This window comes from Nerophis ophidion, linkage group LG08 (assembly GCF_033978795.1).
Source record: "Nerophis ophidion isolate RoL-2023_Sa linkage group LG08, RoL_Noph_v1.0, whole genome shotgun sequence".
NCBI classification, from domain to species: Eukaryota; Metazoa; Chordata; class Actinopteri; order Syngnathiformes; family Syngnathidae; genus Nerophis; species Nerophis ophidion.
The window spans coordinates 2,327,928-2,347,624 of NC_084618.1; the positions used below are offsets into that span (position 1 = coordinate 2,327,928).

General features: G+C 40.7%; 2 protein-coding genes across 3 annotated transcripts in view; both read left to right on the top strand.

Annotated features, from left to right (window-relative positions):
- Nucleotides 1-19,697, top strand: part of LOC133557194 (rab GTPase-activating protein 1) — a 125,899-nt gene that overhangs the window by 53,885 nt on the left and 52,317 nt on the right. The window lies entirely within an intron of this gene.
- Nucleotides 20-8,199, top strand: LOC133557193 (probable G-protein coupled receptor 21). The gene has a single exon (XM_061907469.1). The coding sequence runs from the start codon at nt 690-692 to the stop codon at nt 1,875-1,877; it is 1,188 nt and encodes a 395-aa protein (XP_061763453.1). The 5' UTR covers nt 20-689; the 3' UTR covers nt 1,878-8,199.

Below are 19,697 nucleotides of genomic sequence, written 5' to 3' on the forward strand. Positions count from 1 at the left end.
CATGAGAGCTGAAGGCAGATTGGGAGGGGCGTGGGTTGCAGACAGCCGCATGTCTCTGCCCGCCGCCATTGGCTGGGGCCACGGCAGGGGGAGGGGCTTCCGTGTCTTTGGCCGTTTCTTCAGAGAGGGAGCGAGAAAGAGACTGTCACTAAAGGAGGATAAATCACTAAGAAGAGGAGGAGGAGGAAGCCAGGAGGTTCTCCCAGCGTTTCCACTCCAGACCTCGCTGCTGCTGCTCCGGGGAGAAATAGAAGCTTGCCAGGAACCAGACGGCAAAGTCTCGGGAAAGACCTGAAAAAGTGCCACGATAAGCAGGTGAAGAGGACAGAGACCACATCACCCTTGATGCCTGCTTTTTGCAGCCAGCGGTGTGTTTGCACTGGACTCTGCGTTGGCCACTCTGGGGCCCACACAAATGTAAGCAGGAGCCCTTGAAGCGGTCTTTGGGTGTCAAGGCTCCTCAAGCAGGAATTTCGTGAAAGGAGGCTTCTGGGCAGACGGAAAGTCGCAGACAATGTGTTAATTTGCTCAGGACGACTTCACCTTCCTCTGTCCTCTCCGTGAGACCAGGTGTCAGGATGGAATTAAGTCATGGTTTGGATTGAGAGCCTCCAGCTGGTTGCCTCGCAGGGGAGCTACGTTGGTCTCAACGTATCCTTTTGGGAGACCCGAGAGACTTGGCCAAGAAGATGAATTCTTCCCTGGATCCACTAGACCAGAACTCTGCTGACCTGTCAAACTTCTCCGCTCCATTTTGCCTGCTTGACATCAGCTATTCCAGAGTCTTCACCACTTGCCTTCTGGAGGTCTCCATTATAGTCCTCCTCACCGTTCTGATCATTTCGGGCAACCTGGTGGTGATTTTTGTCTTCCACTGTGCGCCTTTGCTGAGCCAGCACACCACCAGCGCCTTCATCCAGACCATGGCGTATGCCGACTTGCTGGTGGGCGTCAGCTGCCTCTTCCCTTCCCTGTCCCTGCTCCATCACCTCCAAGGACTGGACCCCAAGCTCACCTGCCAGGTTTTCGGCTACCTGGTGTCCGTCTTGAAGTCGGTCTCGATGGTGTCTTTGGCGTGCGTGAGCGTGGACCGCTACATCGCCATCACACGCCCCCTGACCTACGCCTCCCTGGTCACGCCATGCCGGGTGCGCTGCTGCATCGTCCTGATATGGCTGTACTCGGCGCTGGTGTTTCTGCCCTCGTTCCTGGGCTGGGGAAAGCCGGGTTACCACGGCGACGTGGTGGAGTGGTGCGCCCTGGAGTGGAGGACCCGCCCGGCTTTCACCGCCTTCATCGTGGCTCTTGTGTACGCTCCCGCCACCCTCACCGTCTGCTTCACCTACGGCAACATCTTCAAGATCTGCCGACAGCACACACGGGAGATCAGCGAACGCCACGCCCGCTACCGACCTCAGCAGCACCAAGACCCCATCATGACCTCTGGATCTCTGGTCAACGATGACCGGGTGAAGGACCAAAGGCACTTGCCCAGCTTGTCCAAACCCCAATACCAGCAGCCGTCCCCGACGTACCCGGATAAACGATACGCCATGGTGCTGTTCCGGATTACCAGCGTTTTCTACATCCTCTGGCTGCCGTACATCCTCTACTTTCTGCTGGAGAGCGGCGGGATCTACCACCACCCGGCGGCCTCCTTCCTCACCACCTGGCTGGCCATCAGCAACAGCTTCTGCAACTGTCTCACCTACAGCCTCTCCAACTCCGCCTTCAGGAAAGGCCTGAAGCGCCTCTGCTCCTACTGCTTGCAGTGCGGCAGCGGCGGCTGCTTCGGGGTCAGGAAACCCAAGAAGGCCTTTGTCGGATCGGTGGAGCAGGGGTGCGACAGAGGGGGCGGCACCACCTGTCACGTGTAACGCCCGCATCCGGGGGTCCGATCTTGTGTCTCTCCTAAATGATCTGAGACGGGAAGGGAGGCGTCGTCCGGCAATCCGCTGCTTCTGTTACATTTGGAGGTTGCGCAGACGTCCTCTCTGGCACTGAGAGGACTCCAGAACCACGGATAAATTGCTCCATGAAGTGTCATTCAATCATGGGGGGGGCGGGGCTAACGGAACTGTCATTTATTCACCAGAAAAAACAATGCAAACAGACGTTTGAGGGAGTTCTTGTGTAAGACCGATGGAACAAGCCAATGATGAACTCATGGACTCTCACTATTATGTTAGATCCACGTTAGGGACAGCGTGGCGCAGTGGGAGAGTGGCCGTGCGCAACCCGAGGGTCCCTGGTTCAATCCCCACCTAGTACCAACCTCATCACGTCCGTTGTGTCCTGAGCAAGACACTTCACCCTTGCTCCTGATGGGTACTGGTCAGCGCCTTGCATGGCAGCTCCCTCCATCAGTGTGTGAATGTGGAAGTAGTGTCAAAGCGCTTTGAGTACCTTGAAGGTAGAAAAGCGCTATACAAGTACAACCCATTTATCATTTATTTATCATTTATTATGTTAGATCCACTATGGACTGGACTCTCACTATTATGTTAGATCCACTATGGACTGGACTCTCACTATTGTGTTAGATGCACTATGGACTGGACTATCACTATTATGTTAGATCCACTATGGACTGGACTCTCACACTATTAAGTTAGATTTACTATGGACTGGACTCTCACTATTATGTTAGATCCCCTATGGACTGGACTCTCACTATTATGTTAGATCCACTATGGACTGGATTCTCACTATTATGTTAGATCTACTATGGACTGGACTCTCACTGTTATGTTGGATCCACTATGGACTGGACTCTCACACTATTATGTAAGATCCACTATGGACTGGACTCTCACTATTATGTTAGATCCACTATGGACTGGACTCTCACTATTATGTTAGATCCACTATGGACTGGACTCTCACTATTATGTTAGATCCACTATGGACTGGACTCTCACTATTATGTTAGATCCACTATGGACTGGACTCTCACTATTATGTTAGATCCACTATGGACTGGACTCTCACTATTATGTTAGATCCACTATGGACTGGACTCTCACTATTATGTTAGATCCACTATGGACTGGACTCTCACTATTATGTTAGATCTACTATGGACTGGACTCTCACTATTATGTTAGATCCACTATGGACTGGACTATCACTATTATGTTAGATCCACTATGGACTGGACTCTCACTATTATGTTAGATCCACTATGGACTGGACTCTCACTATTATGTTAGATCCACTATGGACTGGACTCTCACACTATTATGTTAGATCCACTATGGACTGGACTCTCACTATTATGTTAGATCCACTATGGACTGGACTCTCACTATTATGTTAGATCCACTATGGACTGGACTCTCACTATTGTGTTAGATCCACTATGGACTGGACTCTCACATTATTAACTGTATCCACTCTGCATCCATTGCACGGACCACTAAAGAGGTGGGGGGTCCCCACATCTGCGGTCCCCTCTTCTCATTGTTATCCCATTGGGATGAGTTTTTCCTTGCCCTGATGTGGGATCTGAGCCCAGGATGTGGCTGTGTCTTGTGCAGCCCTTTGAGACACTGGTGATTCAGGGCTACATAAGTAAACTTATTCCCATACCTACTACCTTTTATTGATGTCCAACATGCTGAAAGTGAAGCAGTCACGTGTTTACACTTGCACAATCCAAGGAGTAAGACCCAATCATTCTGTGATCCGTGACCACGCAGGGCTCCGACTGTTATCCTGCTGGTTTTTAAACAGTTTTATCTGAGCTATGGAACGCTGCTTCGTCCTGTTCAATGTGGAGCAAGAAACAAAACCTCCAGAGTGTGTGTTTTGGCACTGATGGTACACAGACGGTTGGTACACGGTTTAGATGGTTCATCCTTGGGCCCAAGAAACCGAGGGAGCGCCTTTTGTTCCTGGGAGCACCTGAACTTATGTATGGGACTTGGAGGACTGGGAACTAAACGGACAAAGAGGCCATTGTTGTCTGACAGGATCCCTGCGACCTGCATGTGTTTGTGTGCATGTATGTTCCCATGCTCCATCAAACTCTTTGTCTTTGAACCAACAAAGCTTTAAATACCTTGTGTTTTATACCAAATAATGTTGTTTTTTTTGTAATATGTGAAGGTTGTTGCTTTGATCAGCAAATCATTCCCTAACATTTAAAGAGGGCTCTGTTTGTTCTTTTGGACATGTGACTGTTAGAGCGCGTGGACGGGTTGTGAGTTCATGGTACTTGCAGCCAGGTAATAACTTTTGTTTTCTTTGCACTTTCCCATGTTCCTTAGCTCTAGTGACTCGCTAGAACGCCACCCATGGCTGGATGAGACTGTTATTTAAAGCCAAGGTGCCAACGCGACTTCCGCCTTCCTTGGCTTCACTAACTGTTGTTGTTGTTGTTGTTGTCGTGATGTTTGCTGTTGTTTGACCATGACGCACAAGCATGTTAGGCTGCGTTCACACTCGTGAGCGTTTACTGGCATTCTGTGACAATTATGTCAAACCTGGGTGAAATACTTGATTTTTATATTCTGCAATAATAACAGGCCCAGATTCCATCAAAAGATTCTAAAATAGACTTTGAAAATGCAGTTTAGTGACATATTACCTGACAAAACTCAAATATTTCAAACCATCTGTTTGGTTAAATACTTGATTTTTATATTCTGCTACATTAGGGGTCGGCAACCCAAAATGTGGAAAGAGCCATATTGGACCAAAAATACCAAAACAAATCCGTCTGGAGCAGCAAAAAATTTTAAGATAATGTGTCGTGAGATATAAATTGAATTATGAGGACTTAAAGGAAACTAAAAGAGCTCATATATAGCTACAAATGATGCATAATGATGCAATATGTACATACAGCTAGCCTAACTAGCATGTTAGCATTGATTAGCTTGCAGTCATGCAGTGACCAAATATGTCTAATTAGCACTCCACATAAGTCAATAACATCAACAAAACTCACCTTTGTGCATTCACGCACAACGGTAAAAGTTTGGTGGACAAAATAAGACATAAAAAGAAGTGGCATAAAACACGTCTTAGAAAGTCGGAGAAAGTTGTACATGTAAACCAACTACGGTGAGTTCAAGGACTGCCAAAATTAGTAGGACAAAACGGCGCTCGCAAATACTTGAATCAGTGAAGCATGTTTAATATAAACAGTGTGATTTATAGCAATTAGGGAGGTTTGTGTCATGTTTGTCCTCCTAAAGAAACCAAATTGAAACAAAAAATGTGTTTTTTTCCCCTCATCTTTTTCCATTTTTCATATATTTTTGAAAAAGCTCCAGAGAGCCACTAGGGTGGCGCTAAAGAGCCGCTCTAGTGGCTCCAGAACCGTGGGTTGCCGACCCCTGTGCTATATTAACACACCTAGATTCCATCAAAAGATTCTAAAATAGACTTTGAAAATGCAGTTTAGTGACATATTACCTGACAAAACTCAAATATTTCAAACCATCTGTTTGGTTAAATACTTGATTTTTATATTCTGATACATTAGGGGTCGGCAACCCAAAATGTTGAAAGAGCCATATTGGACCAAAAATACCAAAACAAATCCGTCTGGAGCAGCAAAAAATGAAAAGATAATGTGTCGTGAGATATAAATTGAATTATGAGGACTTAAAGAAAACTAAAAGAGCTCATATATAGCTACAAATGATGCATAATGATGCAATATGTACGTACAGCTAGCCTAACTAGCATGTTAGCATTGATTAGCTTGCAGTCATGCAGTGACCAAATATGTCTAATTAGCACTCCACATAAGTCAATAACATCAACAAAACTCACCTTTGTGCATTCTTGCACAACGTTAAAAGTGTGGTGGACAAAATGAGACATAAAAAGAAGTGGCATAAAACACGTCTTAGAAAGTCGGAGAAAGTTGTACATGTAAACAAACTACGGTGAGTTCAAGGACCGCCAAAATTAGTGGGACAAAACTGCGCTCGCCAAATACTTGAATCAGTGAAGCATGTTTAATATAAACAGTGTGCTTAATAGCAATTAGGGAGGTTTGTGTCATGTTTGTCCTCCTAAAAAAACCAAATTGAAACAAAAAATGTGTTTTTTTCCCCTCATCTTTTTCCATTTTTCATATATTTTTGAAAAAGCTCCAGAGAGCCACTAGGGCGGCACTAAAGAGCCGCTCTAGTGGCTCCAGAACCGTGGGTCGCCGACCCCTGTGCTATATTAACACACCTAGATTCCATCAAAAGATTCTAAAAGACTTTGAAAATGCAGTTTAGTGACATATTACCTGACAAAACTCAAATATTTCAAACCATCTGTTTGGTTAAATACTTGATTTTTATATTCTGCTACATCAGGGGTCGGCAACCCAAAATGTGGAAAGAGCCATATTGGACCAAAAATACAAAAACAAATCCGTCTGGAGCCACAAAAAATTAAAAGATAGTGTGTCATGAGATATAAATTGAATTATGAGGACTTAAAGAAAACTAAAAGAGCTCATATATAGCTACAAATGATGCATAATGATGCAACATGTACGTACAGCTAGCCTAACTAGCATGTTAGCATTGATTAGCTTGCAGTCATGCAGTGACCAAATATGTCTAATTAGCACTCCACATAAGCCAATTACATCAACAAAACTCACCTTTGTGCATTCACGCACAACGTTAAAAGTTTGGTGGACAAAATAAGACAGAAAAAGAAGTGGCATAAAACACGTCTTAGAAAGTCGGAGAAAGTTGTACATGTAAACAAACTACGGTGAGTTCAAGGACTGCCAAAATTAGTAGGACAAAACTGCGCTCGCCAAATACTTGAATCAGTGAAGCATGTTTAATATAAACAGTGTGATTTATAGCAATTAGGGAGGTTTGTGTCATGTTTGTCCTCCTAAAGAAACCAAATTGAAACAAAAAATGTGTTTTTTTCCCCTCATCTTTTTCCATTTTTCATATATTTTTGAAAAAGCTCCAGAGAGCCACTAGGGTGGCGCTAAAGAGCCGCCCTAGTGGCTCCAGAACCGTGGGTTGCCGACCCCTGTGCTATATTAACACACCTAGATTCCATCAAAAGATTCTAAAATAGACTTTGAAAATGCAGTTTAGTGACATATTACCTGACAAAACTCAAATATTTCAAACCATCTGTTTGGTTAAATACTTGATTTTTATATTCTGATACATTAGGGGTCGGCAACCCAAAATGTTGAAAGAGCCATATTGGACCAAAAATACCAAAACAAATCCGTCTGGAGCAGCAAAAAATTAAAAGATAGTGTGTCGTGAGATATAAATTGAATTATGAGGACTTAAAGAAAACTAAAAGAGCTCATATATAGCTACAAATGAGGCATAATGATGCAATATGTACATACAGCTAGCCTAACTAGCATGTTAGCATTGATTAGCTTGCAGTCATGCAGTGACCAAATATGTCTGATTAGCACTCCACATAAGTCAATTACATCAACAAAACTCACCTTTGTGCATTCACGCACAACGTTAAAAGTTTGGTGGACAAAATAAGACATAAAAAGAAGTGGCATAAAACACGTCTTAGAAAGTCGGAGAAAGTTGTACATGTAAACAAACTACGGTGAGTTCAAGGACTGCCAAAATTAGTAGGACAAAACTGCGCTCGCCAAATACTTGAATCAGTGAAGCATGTTTAATATAAACAGTGTGCTTAATAGCAATTAGGGAGGTTTGTGTCATGTTTGTCCTCCTAAAGAAACCAAATTGAAACAAAAAATGTGTTTTTTTTCCCCTCATCTTTTTCCATTTTTCATATATTTTTGAAAAAGCTCCAGAGAGCCACTAGGGTGGCGCTAAAGAGCCGCCCTAGTGGCTCCAGAACCGTGGGTTGCCGACCCCTGTGCTATATTAACACACCTAGATTCCATCAAAAGATTCTAAAATAGACTTTGAAAATGCAGTTTAGTGACATATTACCTGACAAAACTCAAATATTTCAAACCATCTGTTTGGTTAAATACTTGATTTTTATATTCTGATACATTAGGGGTCGGCAACCCAAAATGTTGAAAGAGCCATATTGGACCAAAAATACCAAAACAAATCCGTCTGGAGCAGCAAAAAATTAAAAGATAATGTGTCGTGAGATATAAATTGAATTATGAGGACTTAAAGAAAACTAAAAGAGCTCATATATGCGTGGCGCAGTGGAAGAGTGGCCGTGCGCTACCCGAGGGTCCCAGGTTCAATCCCCACCTAGTACCAACCTCGTCACATCCGTTGTGTCCTGAGCAAGACACTTCACCCTTGCTCCTGATGGGTGCTGGTTGGCGCCTTGCATGGCAGCTCCCTCCATCAGTGTGTGAATGGGTAAATGTGGAAGTAGTGTCAAAGCGCTTTGAGTACCTTGAAGGTAGAAAAGCGCTACACAAGTACAACCCATTTATCATTTATATATAGCTACAAATGATGCATCCATCCATCCATCCATTTTCTACCGCTTATTCCCTTTTGGGGTTGCGGGGGGCGCTGGCGCCTATCTCAGCTACAATCGGGCGGAAGGCAGGGTACACCCTGGACAAGTCGCCACCTCATCGCAGGGCCAACACAGATAGACAGACAACATTCACACTCACATTCACACACTAGGGCCAATTTAGTGTTGCCAATCAACCTATCCCCAGGTGCATGTCTTTGGAAGTGGGAGGAAGCCGGAGTACCCGGAGGGAACCCACGCATTCACGAGGAGAACATGCAAACTCCACACAGAAAGATCCCGAGCCTGGATTTGAACCCAGGACTGCAGGAACTTCGTATTGTGAGGCAGACGCACTAACCCCTCTGCCACCGTGAAGCCTATGCCAAGTTCCCTGACCGGGAATCGAACCCGGGCCGCGGCGGTGAGAACGCCACAAATGATGCATAATGATGCAATATGTACATACAGCTAGCCTAACTAGCATGTTAGCATTGATTAGCTTGCAGTCATGCAGTGACCAAATATGTCTGATTAGCACTCCACATAAGTCAATTACATCAACAAAACTCACCTTTGTGCATTCACGCACAACGTTAAAAGTGTGGTGGACAAAATAAGACATAAAAAGAAGTGGCATAAAACACGTCTTAGAAAGTCGGAGAAAGTTGTACATGTAAACCAACTACGGTGAGTTCAAGGACTGCCAAAATTAGTAGGACAAAACGGCGCTCGCAAATACTTGAATCAGTGAAGCATGTTTAATATAAACAGTGTGATTTATAGCAATTAGGGAGGTTTGTGTCATGTTTGTCCTCCTAAAGAAACCAAATTGAAACAAAAAATGTGTTTTTTTCCCCTCATCTTTTTCCATTTTTCATATATTTTTGAAAAAGCTCCAGAGAGCCACTAGGGTGGCGCTAAAGAGCCGCTCTAGTGGCTCCAGAACCGTGGGTTGCCGACCCCTGTGCTATATTAACACACCTAGATTCCATCAAAAGATTCTAAAATAGACTTTGAAAATGCAGTTTAGTGACATATTACCTGACAAAACTCAAATATTTCAAACCATCTGTTTGGTTAAATACTTGATTTTTATATTCTGATACATTAGGGGTCGGCAACCCAAAATGTTGAAAGAGCCATATTGGACCAAAAATACCAAAACAAATCCGTCTGGAGCAGCAAAAAATGAAAAGATAATGTGTCGTGAGATATAAATTGAATTATGAGGACTTAAAGAAAACTAAAAGAGCTCATATATAGCTACAAATGATGCATAATGATGCAATATGTACGTACAGCTAGCCTAACTAGCATGTTAGCATTGATTAGCTTGCAGTCATGCAGTGACCAAATATGTCTAATTAGCACTCCACATAAGTCAATAACATCAACAAAACTCACCTTTGTGCATTCTTGCACAACGTTAAAAGTGTGGTGGACAAAATGAGACATAAAAAGAAGTGGCATAAAACACGTCTTAGAAAGTCGGAGAAAGTTGTACATGTAAACAAACTACGGTGAGTTCAAGGACCGCCAAAATTAGTGGGACAAAACTGCGCTCGCCAAATACTTGAATCAGTGAAGCATGTTTAATATAAACAGTGTGCTTAATAGCAATTAGGGAGGTTTGTGTCATGTTTGTCCTCCTAAAAAAACCAAATTGAAACAAAAAATGTGTTTTTTTCCCCTCATCTTTTTCCATTTTTCATATATTTTTGAAAAAGCTCCAGAGAGCCACTAGGGCGGCACTAAAGAGCCGCTCTAGTGGCTCCAGAACCGTGGGTCGCCGACCCCTGTGCTATATTAACACACCTAGATTCCATCAAAAGATTCTAAAAGACTTTGAAAATGCAGTTTAGTGACATATTACCTGACAAAACTCAAATATTTCAAACCATCTGTTTGGTTAAATACTTGATTTTTATATTCTGCTACATCAGGGGTCGGCAACCCAAAATGTGGAAAGAGCCATATTGGACCAAAAATACAAAAACAAATCCGTCTGGAGCCACAAAAAATTAAAAGATAGTGTGTCATGAGATATAAATTGAATTATGAGGACTTAAAGAAAACTAAAAGAGCTCATATATAGCTACAAATGATGCATAATGATGCAACATGTACGTACAGCTAGCCTAACTAGCATGTTAGCATTGATTAGCTTGCAGTCATGCAGTGACCAAATATGTCTAATTAGCACTCCACATAAGCCAATTACATCAACAAAACTCACCTTTGTGCATTCACGCACAACGTTAAAAGTTTGGTGGACAAAATAAGACAGAAAAAGAAGTGGCATAAAACACGTCTTAGAAAGTCGGAGAAAGTTGTACATGTAAACAAACTACGGTGAGTTCAAGGACTGCCAAAATTAGTAGGACAAAACTGCGCTCGCCAAATACTTGAATCAGTGAAGCATGTTTAATATAAACAGTGTGATTTATAGCAATTAGGGAGGTTTGTGTCATGTTTGTCCTCCTAAAGAAACCAAATTGAAACAAAAAATGTGTTTTTTTCCCCTCATCTTTTTCCATTTTTCATATATTTTTGAAAAAGCTCCAGAGAGCCACTAGGGTGGCGCTAAAGAGCCGCCCTAGTGGCTCCAGAACCGTGGGTTGCCGACCCCTGTGCTATATTAACACACCTAGATTCCATCAAAAGATTCTAAAATAGACTTTGAAAATGCAGTTTAGTGACATATTACCTGACAAAACTCAAATATTTCAAACCATCTGTTTGGTTAAATACTTGATTTTTATATTCTGATACATTAGGGGTCGGCAACCCAAAATGTTGAAAGAGCCATATTGGACCAAAAATACCAAAACAAATCCGTCTGGAGCAGCAAAAAATTAAAAGATAGTGTGTCGTGAGATATAAATTGAATTATGAGGACTTAAAGAAAACTAAAAGAGCTCATATATAGCTACAAATGAGGCATAATGATGCAATATGTACATACAGCTAGCCTAACTAGCATGTTAGCATTGATTAGCTTGCAGTCATGCAGTGACCAAATATGTCTGATTAGCACTCCACATAAGTCAATTACATCAACAAAACTCACCTTTGTGCATTCACGCACAACGTTAAAAGTTTGGTGGACAAAATAAGACATAAAAAGAAGTGGCATAAAACACGTCCTAGAAAGTCGGACAAAAGTTGTACATGTAAACAAACTACGGTGAGTTCAAGGACCGCCAAAATGAGTAGACAAAACGGCGCTCGCAAATACTTGAATCAGTGAAGCATGTTTAATATAAACAGTGTGCTTAATAGCAATTAGGGAGGTTTGTGTCATGTTTGTCCTCCTAAAGAAACCAAATTGAAACAAAAAATGTGTTTTTTTCCCCTCATCTTTTTCCATTTTTCATATATTTTTGAAAAAGCTCCAGAGAGCCACTAGGGCGGCGCTAATGAGCCGCCCTAGTGGCTCCAGAACCGTGGGTTGCCGACCCCTGTGCTATATTAACACACCCAGATTCCATCAAAAGATTCTAAAATAGACTTTGAAAATGCAGTTTAGTGACATATTACCTGACAAAACTCAAATATTTCAAACCATCTGTTTGGTTGAATACTTGATTTTTATATTCTGCTACATCAGGGGTCGGCAACCCAAAATGTTGAAAGAGCCATATTGGACCAAAAATACCAAAACAAATCCGTCTGGAGCAGCAAAAAATTAAAAGATAGTGTGTCGTGAGATATAAATTGAATTATGAGGACTTAAAGAAAACTAAAAGAGCTCATATATAGCTACAAATGATGCATAATGATGCAATATGTACATACAGCTAGCCTAACTAGCATGTTAGCATTGATTAGCTTGCAGTCATGCAGTGACCAAATATGTCTGATTAGCACACTCCACACAAGCCAATTACATCAACAAAACTCACCTTTGTGCATTCACGCACAACGTTAAAAGTGTGGTGGACAAAATAAGACATCACAAGAAGTGGCATAAAACACGTCTTAGAAAGTCGGAGAAAGTTGTACATGTAAACCAACTACGGTGAGTTCAAGGACCGCCAAAATTAGTAGGACAAAACTGCGCTCGCCAAATACTTGAATCAGTGAAGCATGTTTAATATAAACAGTGTGTTTTATAGCAATTAGGGAGGTTTGTGTCATGTTTGTCCTCCTGCAGAAACCAAATTTAAACAAAAAATGTGTTTTTTTTCCCCTTATCTTTTTCCATTTTTCATATATTTTTGAAAAAGCTCCAGAGAGCCACTAGGGCGGCTCCAGAACCGTGGTTTGCCGACCCCTGTGCTATATTAACACACCTAGATTCCATCAAAAGATTCTAAAATAGACTTTGAAAATGCAGTTTAGTGACATATTACCTGACAAAACTCAAATATTTCAAACCATCTGTTTGGTTAAATACTTGATTTTTATATTCTGCTACATTAGGGGTCGGCAAGCCAAAATGTTGAAAGAGCCATATTGGACCAAAAATACCAAAACAAATCCGTCTGGAGCAGCAAAAAATTAAAAGATAGTGTGTCGTGAGATATAAATTGAATTATGAGGACTTAAAGAAAACTAAAAGAGCTCATATATAGCTACAAATGATGCATAATGATGCAATATGTACATACAGCTAGCCTAACTAGCATGTTAGCATTGATTAGCTTGCAGTCATGCAGTGACCAAATATGTCTAATTAGCACTCCACATAAGTCAATTACATCAACAAAACTCACCTTTGTGCATTCACGCACAACGTTAAAAGTGTGGTGGACAAAATAAGACATAAAAAGAAGTGGCATAAAACACGTCTTAGAAAGTCGGACAAAAGTTGTACATGTAAACAAACTACGGTGAGTTCAAGGACCGCCAAAATGAGTAGGACGAAACTGCGCTCGCCAAATACTTGAATCAGTGAAGCATGTTTAATATAAACAGTGTGCTTAATAGCAATTAGGGAGGTTTGTGTCATGTTTGTCCTCCTAAAGAAACCAAATTGAAACAAAAAATGTGTTTTTTTCCCCTTATCTTTTTCCATTTTTCATATATTTTTGAAAAAGCTCCAGAGAGCCACTAGGGCGGCTCTTTAGCGCCGCCCTAGTGGCTCCAGAACCGTGGTTTGCCGACCCCTGTGCTATATTAACACACCTAGATTCCATCAAAAGATTCTAAAATATACTTTAAAATGCAGTTTTGTTGACATATTACCTGACAAAACGTCCAATATTTCAAACCATCTGTTTGGTTAAATACTTGATTTGTATATTCTGCTAAAATAGCAGGCCCAGATTCCATCAAAAAATTCTAAAATATACTTTAAAATGCAGTTTGGTGACGTATTACCTAACAACATTGAACTATTTCAAACTTAAAGGACATCTGCTGGTTAAATACTTGATTTTGTTATATTCTGCAATAATAACATGGCCACATTCCGTCAAAATATTCTAAAATATACTTTTAAAATGCAGTTTGTTGACATATTACCTAACAACATTCAACTATTTCAAACCTGAAGGACGTCTTTTTGGTTAAATATTTGATTTTTGTTCAATTCTGCTATAATAACAGCCCTAGATTCCATCAAAAGATTCTAAAATATACTTTTAAACTGCAGTTTTTGAGACATATTACATAACGACATTGAACTATTTTAAACCAAAAGGACGTCTGTTTGGTTAAATACTTGATTTTTGTTATATTCTGCTAGGATAGCAGGCTAGGATTCCATCAAAAGATTCTAAAATATACTTCAAAAAATGCAGTTTTGTTGACATATTACCTAATAGAACTCCAATATCCTAAACCAAAATACCATCTGTTTGGTTAAATACTTGATTTGTATATTCTGCTATATGAACACACCCAGATTCCATCAAAAGATTCAAACATCTACTTTAAAGTGCAGATTTGTTGACATATTACATAACAACATTCAACTATTTCAAACCTGAAGGACGTCTTTTTGGTTAAATATTTGATTTTTGTTCAATTCTGCTATAATAACAGCCCTAGATTCCATCAAAAGATTCTAAAATATACTTTTAAACTGCAGTTTTGGAGCCATATTACATAACGACATTGAACTATTTCAAACCAAAAGGACGTCTGTTTGGTTAAATACTTGATTTTTGTTATATTCTGCTAGAATAGCAGGCTAGGATTCCATCAAAAGATTCTAAAATATACTTCAAAAAATGCAGTTTTGTTGACATATTACCTAATAGAACTCCAATATCCTAAACTAAAATGCCATCTGTTTGGTTATATACTTGATTTGTATATTCTGCTATAATAGCAGGCCAGGATTCTGTCAAAAGATTCTAAAATATACTTTTAAGATGCAGTTTTGGTGACATATCACCTAAAAAAACCTCCAATATTTTAAACCAAAATACCATCTGTTTGGTTAAATACTTGATTTGTATATTCTGCTATATTTTAACACCCAGATTCCATCAAAAGATTCAAACATCTACTTTAAAGTGCAGATTTGTTGACATATTACCTAACAACATTCAACTATTTCAAACCCGAAGGACGTCTTTTTGGTTAAATATTTGATTTGTGTTAAATTCTGCTATAATAACAGCCCTAGATTCCATCAAAAGATTCTAAAATATACTTTTAAACTGCAGTTTTTGAGACATATTACATAACGACATTGAACTATTTTAAACCAAAAGGACGTCTGTTTGGTTAAATACTTGATTTTTGTTATATTCTGCTAGAATAGCAGGCTAGGATTCCATCAAAAGATTCTAAAATATACTTCAAAAAATGCAGTTTTGTTGACATATTACCTAATAGAACTCCAATATCCTAAACTAAAATGCCATCTGTTTGGTTATATACTTGATTTGTATATTCTGCTATAATAGCAGGCCCAGATTCTGTCAAAAGATTCTAAAATATACTTTTAAAATGGAGTTTTGGTGATATATTACCTAAAAAAACCTCCAATATTTTAAACCAAAATACCATCTGTTTGGTTAAATACTTGATTTGTATATTCTGCTATATTAACACACCCAGATTCCATCAAAAGATTCAAACATCTACTTTAAAGTGCAGATTTGGAGACATATTACGTAACGACATTGAACTATTTCAAACCAAAAGGACGTCTGTTTGGTTAAATACTTGATTTTTGTTATATTCTTCTAGAATAGCAGGCCAGGATTCCATCAAAAGATTCTAAAATATACTTTTAAAAATGCAGTTTTGTTGACATATTACCTAATAGAACTCCAATATCCTATACTAAAATGCCGTCTGTTTGGTTATATACTTGATTTGTATATTCTGCTATATGAACAGGCTCAGATTCCATCAAATGATTCTAAAATATACTTTTAAAATGCAATTTTGGTGACATATTACCTAACGACATCCAAATATTTCAAATCGAAATGCTGTCAGTTTGGTTAAATACTTGATTTTTTTTATTTTCTGCAATATGAACAGGCCCAGATTTCATCAAAAGACTCTAAAATATACTTTTGAAATACTGTTTTGTTGACATATTACCTGACAAAAATAAAATATTCCATACCAAAATGAATATTTTTTCTATTCTGCTATATTTACCAGCCTGGATTTTGCCAAAAGCTTCTAAAATGGACTTTCACCCGTTAGTTTGTGACATGTTTCCTGGCAAAATTCAAATATTTCAAACTGAAATGCTTTTTTGCCTTTGAACATCTTGCTATATTTTTAATAGCAGCTTGGATTGCACGGAAAGCTTAACGGTGTTGTTGGAAGCCAGCCACACCACAGTTGACGGCTATGGTGCATAGCAAAGCAATCCCACTTGGAGCCCAACATGAGGAGTGTGAACCCACCCTGGTGTGTGCTCCTACTGCAGCAACAACACAATGTCAGGTCCTGGTGTTTGATGCCACGCGCCTAACTAATGTTTGCCAACGCCAGCCACTTGAGGGATCGTCTTATTTATTGTGCTGGGAAATGTTGTGACGAGAAGACGTCAGGTTGTTGTTGTTATTTTTGCTGGATGCTGAATACAAATGACGGGTGTTGTTGTTGTTGTTGCTGCTGCCACTACATGATGTGCACTACTTGCTGGATTGTTTGTTGTCACAGCCCACTTTGTGTCCTGCTGGTCACACGTGTCAAAATAAAAGCCTAATGTTGCTTTTTGGCCATTACACATTAAAGCGGTTGCAATTTTAGTACAATCTCAGTGTGAGCAGGTGTACCTTGTCAGCAATAAATGCTACCTGTGCTGTGTGAGCGTGAGCAGGTGTATGTTGTCATCAATAAATGCTACCTGTGCTGTGTGAGTGTGAGCAGGTGTATGTTGTCATCAATAAATGCTACCTGTGCTGTGTGAGTGTGAGCAGGTGTACCTTGTCATCAATAAATGCTACCTGATCTCCTCACTAGAAGTATCTGACACTGCTGTGTTGTCATCCACACCACATTATTTGACATTATTTCCTGTGGCCCGCCACATCTATTTAACTGGCCCACTACGTATTCCGGCACATTATTTCAAAGTTACCCGCCACATCATTTCACGTGGTCCACCATGTAATTCCATGTGGTCCGCCACATCAATTGATGTGACCCACCATGTAATTTCACGTAGTCCGCCACATCAATTTAAGTGGCCCACCATGTAATTTCAAGTGGTCCGCCACATCAATTATCTGGCCCACCACATTGTCCGGCACATTATTTCAAAGTTACCCGCCACGTCATTTTATGTGGCCCACCACATCATTTCGTGTGGCCCACCATGTAATTTCATGTGGTCCGCCACATCAATTTAAGTGGCCCAACATGTAATTTCATGTGGCCCACCACATCAATTTAAATGGCCCACCATGTAATTTCACGTGGTCCACCACATCATTTCTTGTGGCCCACCATGTAATTCCAAGTGGTCTGCCACGTCATTTCATGTGGCCCAACATGTAATTTCACGTGGTCCGCCACGTCAATTTAAGTTGCCCACCATGTAATTCCAAGTGGTCCACCACATCATTTCTTGTGGCCCACCATGTAATTCCAAGTGGTCCGCCACATCATTTCATGTGGCCCAACATGTAATTTCACGCAGTCCACCACGTCAATTTATGTGGCCCACCTTGTAATTCCAAGTGGTCCGCCACATCATTTCATCTGGCCCAACATGTAATTTCACGTGGTCCACCACGTCAATTTAATTGGCCCACCATGTAATTCTAAGTGGTCTGCCACATCATTTCATCTGGCCCAACATGTAATTTCACGTGGTCCACCACGTCAATTTAAGTGGCCCACCATGTAATTTCAAGTGGTCCACCACATCAATTTAAGTGGCCCACCATGTAATTTCATGTGGTTTGCCACATCATTTCATGTGGCCCCCTATGTAAATCCAAGTGGTCCGCCACATCATTTCATGTGGCCCAATATGTAATTTCATGTGGTTTGCCACATCATTTCATGTGGCCCCCTATGTAAATCCAAGTGGTCCGCCACATCATTTCTTGTGGCCCAACATGTAATTTCACGTGGTCCGCCACATCATTTCATGTGGCCCACCATGTAATTCCAAGTGGTCCGCCACGTCATTTCATGTGGCCCAACATGTAATTTCACGTGGTCCACCACGTCAATTTAAGTGGCCCACCATGTAATTTCACGTGGTCCACCACATCATTTCTTGTGGCCCACCATGTAATTCCAAGTGGTCCGCCACATCATTTCATGTGGCCCAACATGTAATTTCACGCGGTCCACCACGTCAATTTATGTGGCCCACCTTGTAATTCCAAGTGGTCCGCCACATCATTTCATCTGGCCCAACATGTAATTTCACGCGGTCCACCACGTCAATTTATGTGGCCCACCTTGTAATTCCAAGTGGTCCACCACGTCATTTCATGTGGCCTACACTGTCATTTCATGTTGCCCACCATGTCATTTATGTGGCCCAGCACACAATTTCAAATGTATTGTCCACATATTAGCCGCAGCGGACTATAAACTGCAGATACAAACCTTGTGAAGTTACTTTTTTACACAGAACTATTCTGTAAATGTTTATTTACATACCTTCACTGTTTCCAAACGGTTTCTCTAAATTAAAAAAAAAGGTAGTAAAACGGTGGATCCAGCAAAACAGAAGTCATGTTCATGGACCCATTAGCTGCGCAAGCTAGCTCTCCAATCAGCTAAACAGACTCAATAACCGCACCGTGACATTTTGGTGAATTTACGAAACTCACAAGAACACAAAAATAATGCCATCATAAGTTAATAATGCTAACACAGACGCTCGTAAACGTGTTAGTTAAAGACGCTAATGTCAATACATTACGATAGCGCATACCAACATGCCCAGACATCACACATGGGACGTTTTAGTAAGTAGGAATAGTTTTAGTTATATTGTGAAACTTACAAACGTTGCTGGGAGTGATGAATAAAGAATCCCATACCAGTAGAAACGCTGTGGATGGCTAGAAAACTGAACAGCACTTATACTTTGGGTTCAAAGTTTTAAAGAGCAGGAATTAATTCACCCAGCGACACCTGCAGTGAATGAACCCAACCAAAAGATGGCGCCATAAACAATAGCACACCTTTTAAGTCAGGGGTTCTTAACCTTTTTGATCTCCGGGTGCCCCAACTTTTCCACTACATGGGGTCAGGGGACCCACTCAAATATCAACACTGAGTTAGTAATCTTACTCTTGATTTGATTCATCTTCAATGATTATGGTTACAGTTTAACAGGCTAAACCGTGTGTCAAATCATTCTTATTATCAAGGCTTTGCTCAGACTGATTACACAAATAAATGGAAATTAAATATACTTCAAAAGAAGGGACTCATAAAAACTAAAAGAAATACAATTTAACTAAATGGATAAAAAATAATAAATTAACGTAAATTACTGCTACATGTACTGCTACATGTGCTGTTACATGTACTGATAGATGTACTACTACATGTACTGCTGCATGTACAGTTACATGTACTGTTAAACGTGGTACTGCATGTACTGCTACATGTGCGGTTACATGTACTGCTGCATGTACTGTTAGATGTACTGCTACATGTGCGGTTACATGTACCATAACATGTACTGTTAAAAGTACTGTTAGATGTACTGTTACATGTACTTCTGCAATGTACTGCTACATGCACTGTTACATGTACTGTTACATGAACGTTAGATGTACTGCTACATGTGTGGTTACATGTACTGTAACACGTACGGTTAAAAGTACTGTTACATCTACTTCTGCAATATACTGCTACATGCACTGTTA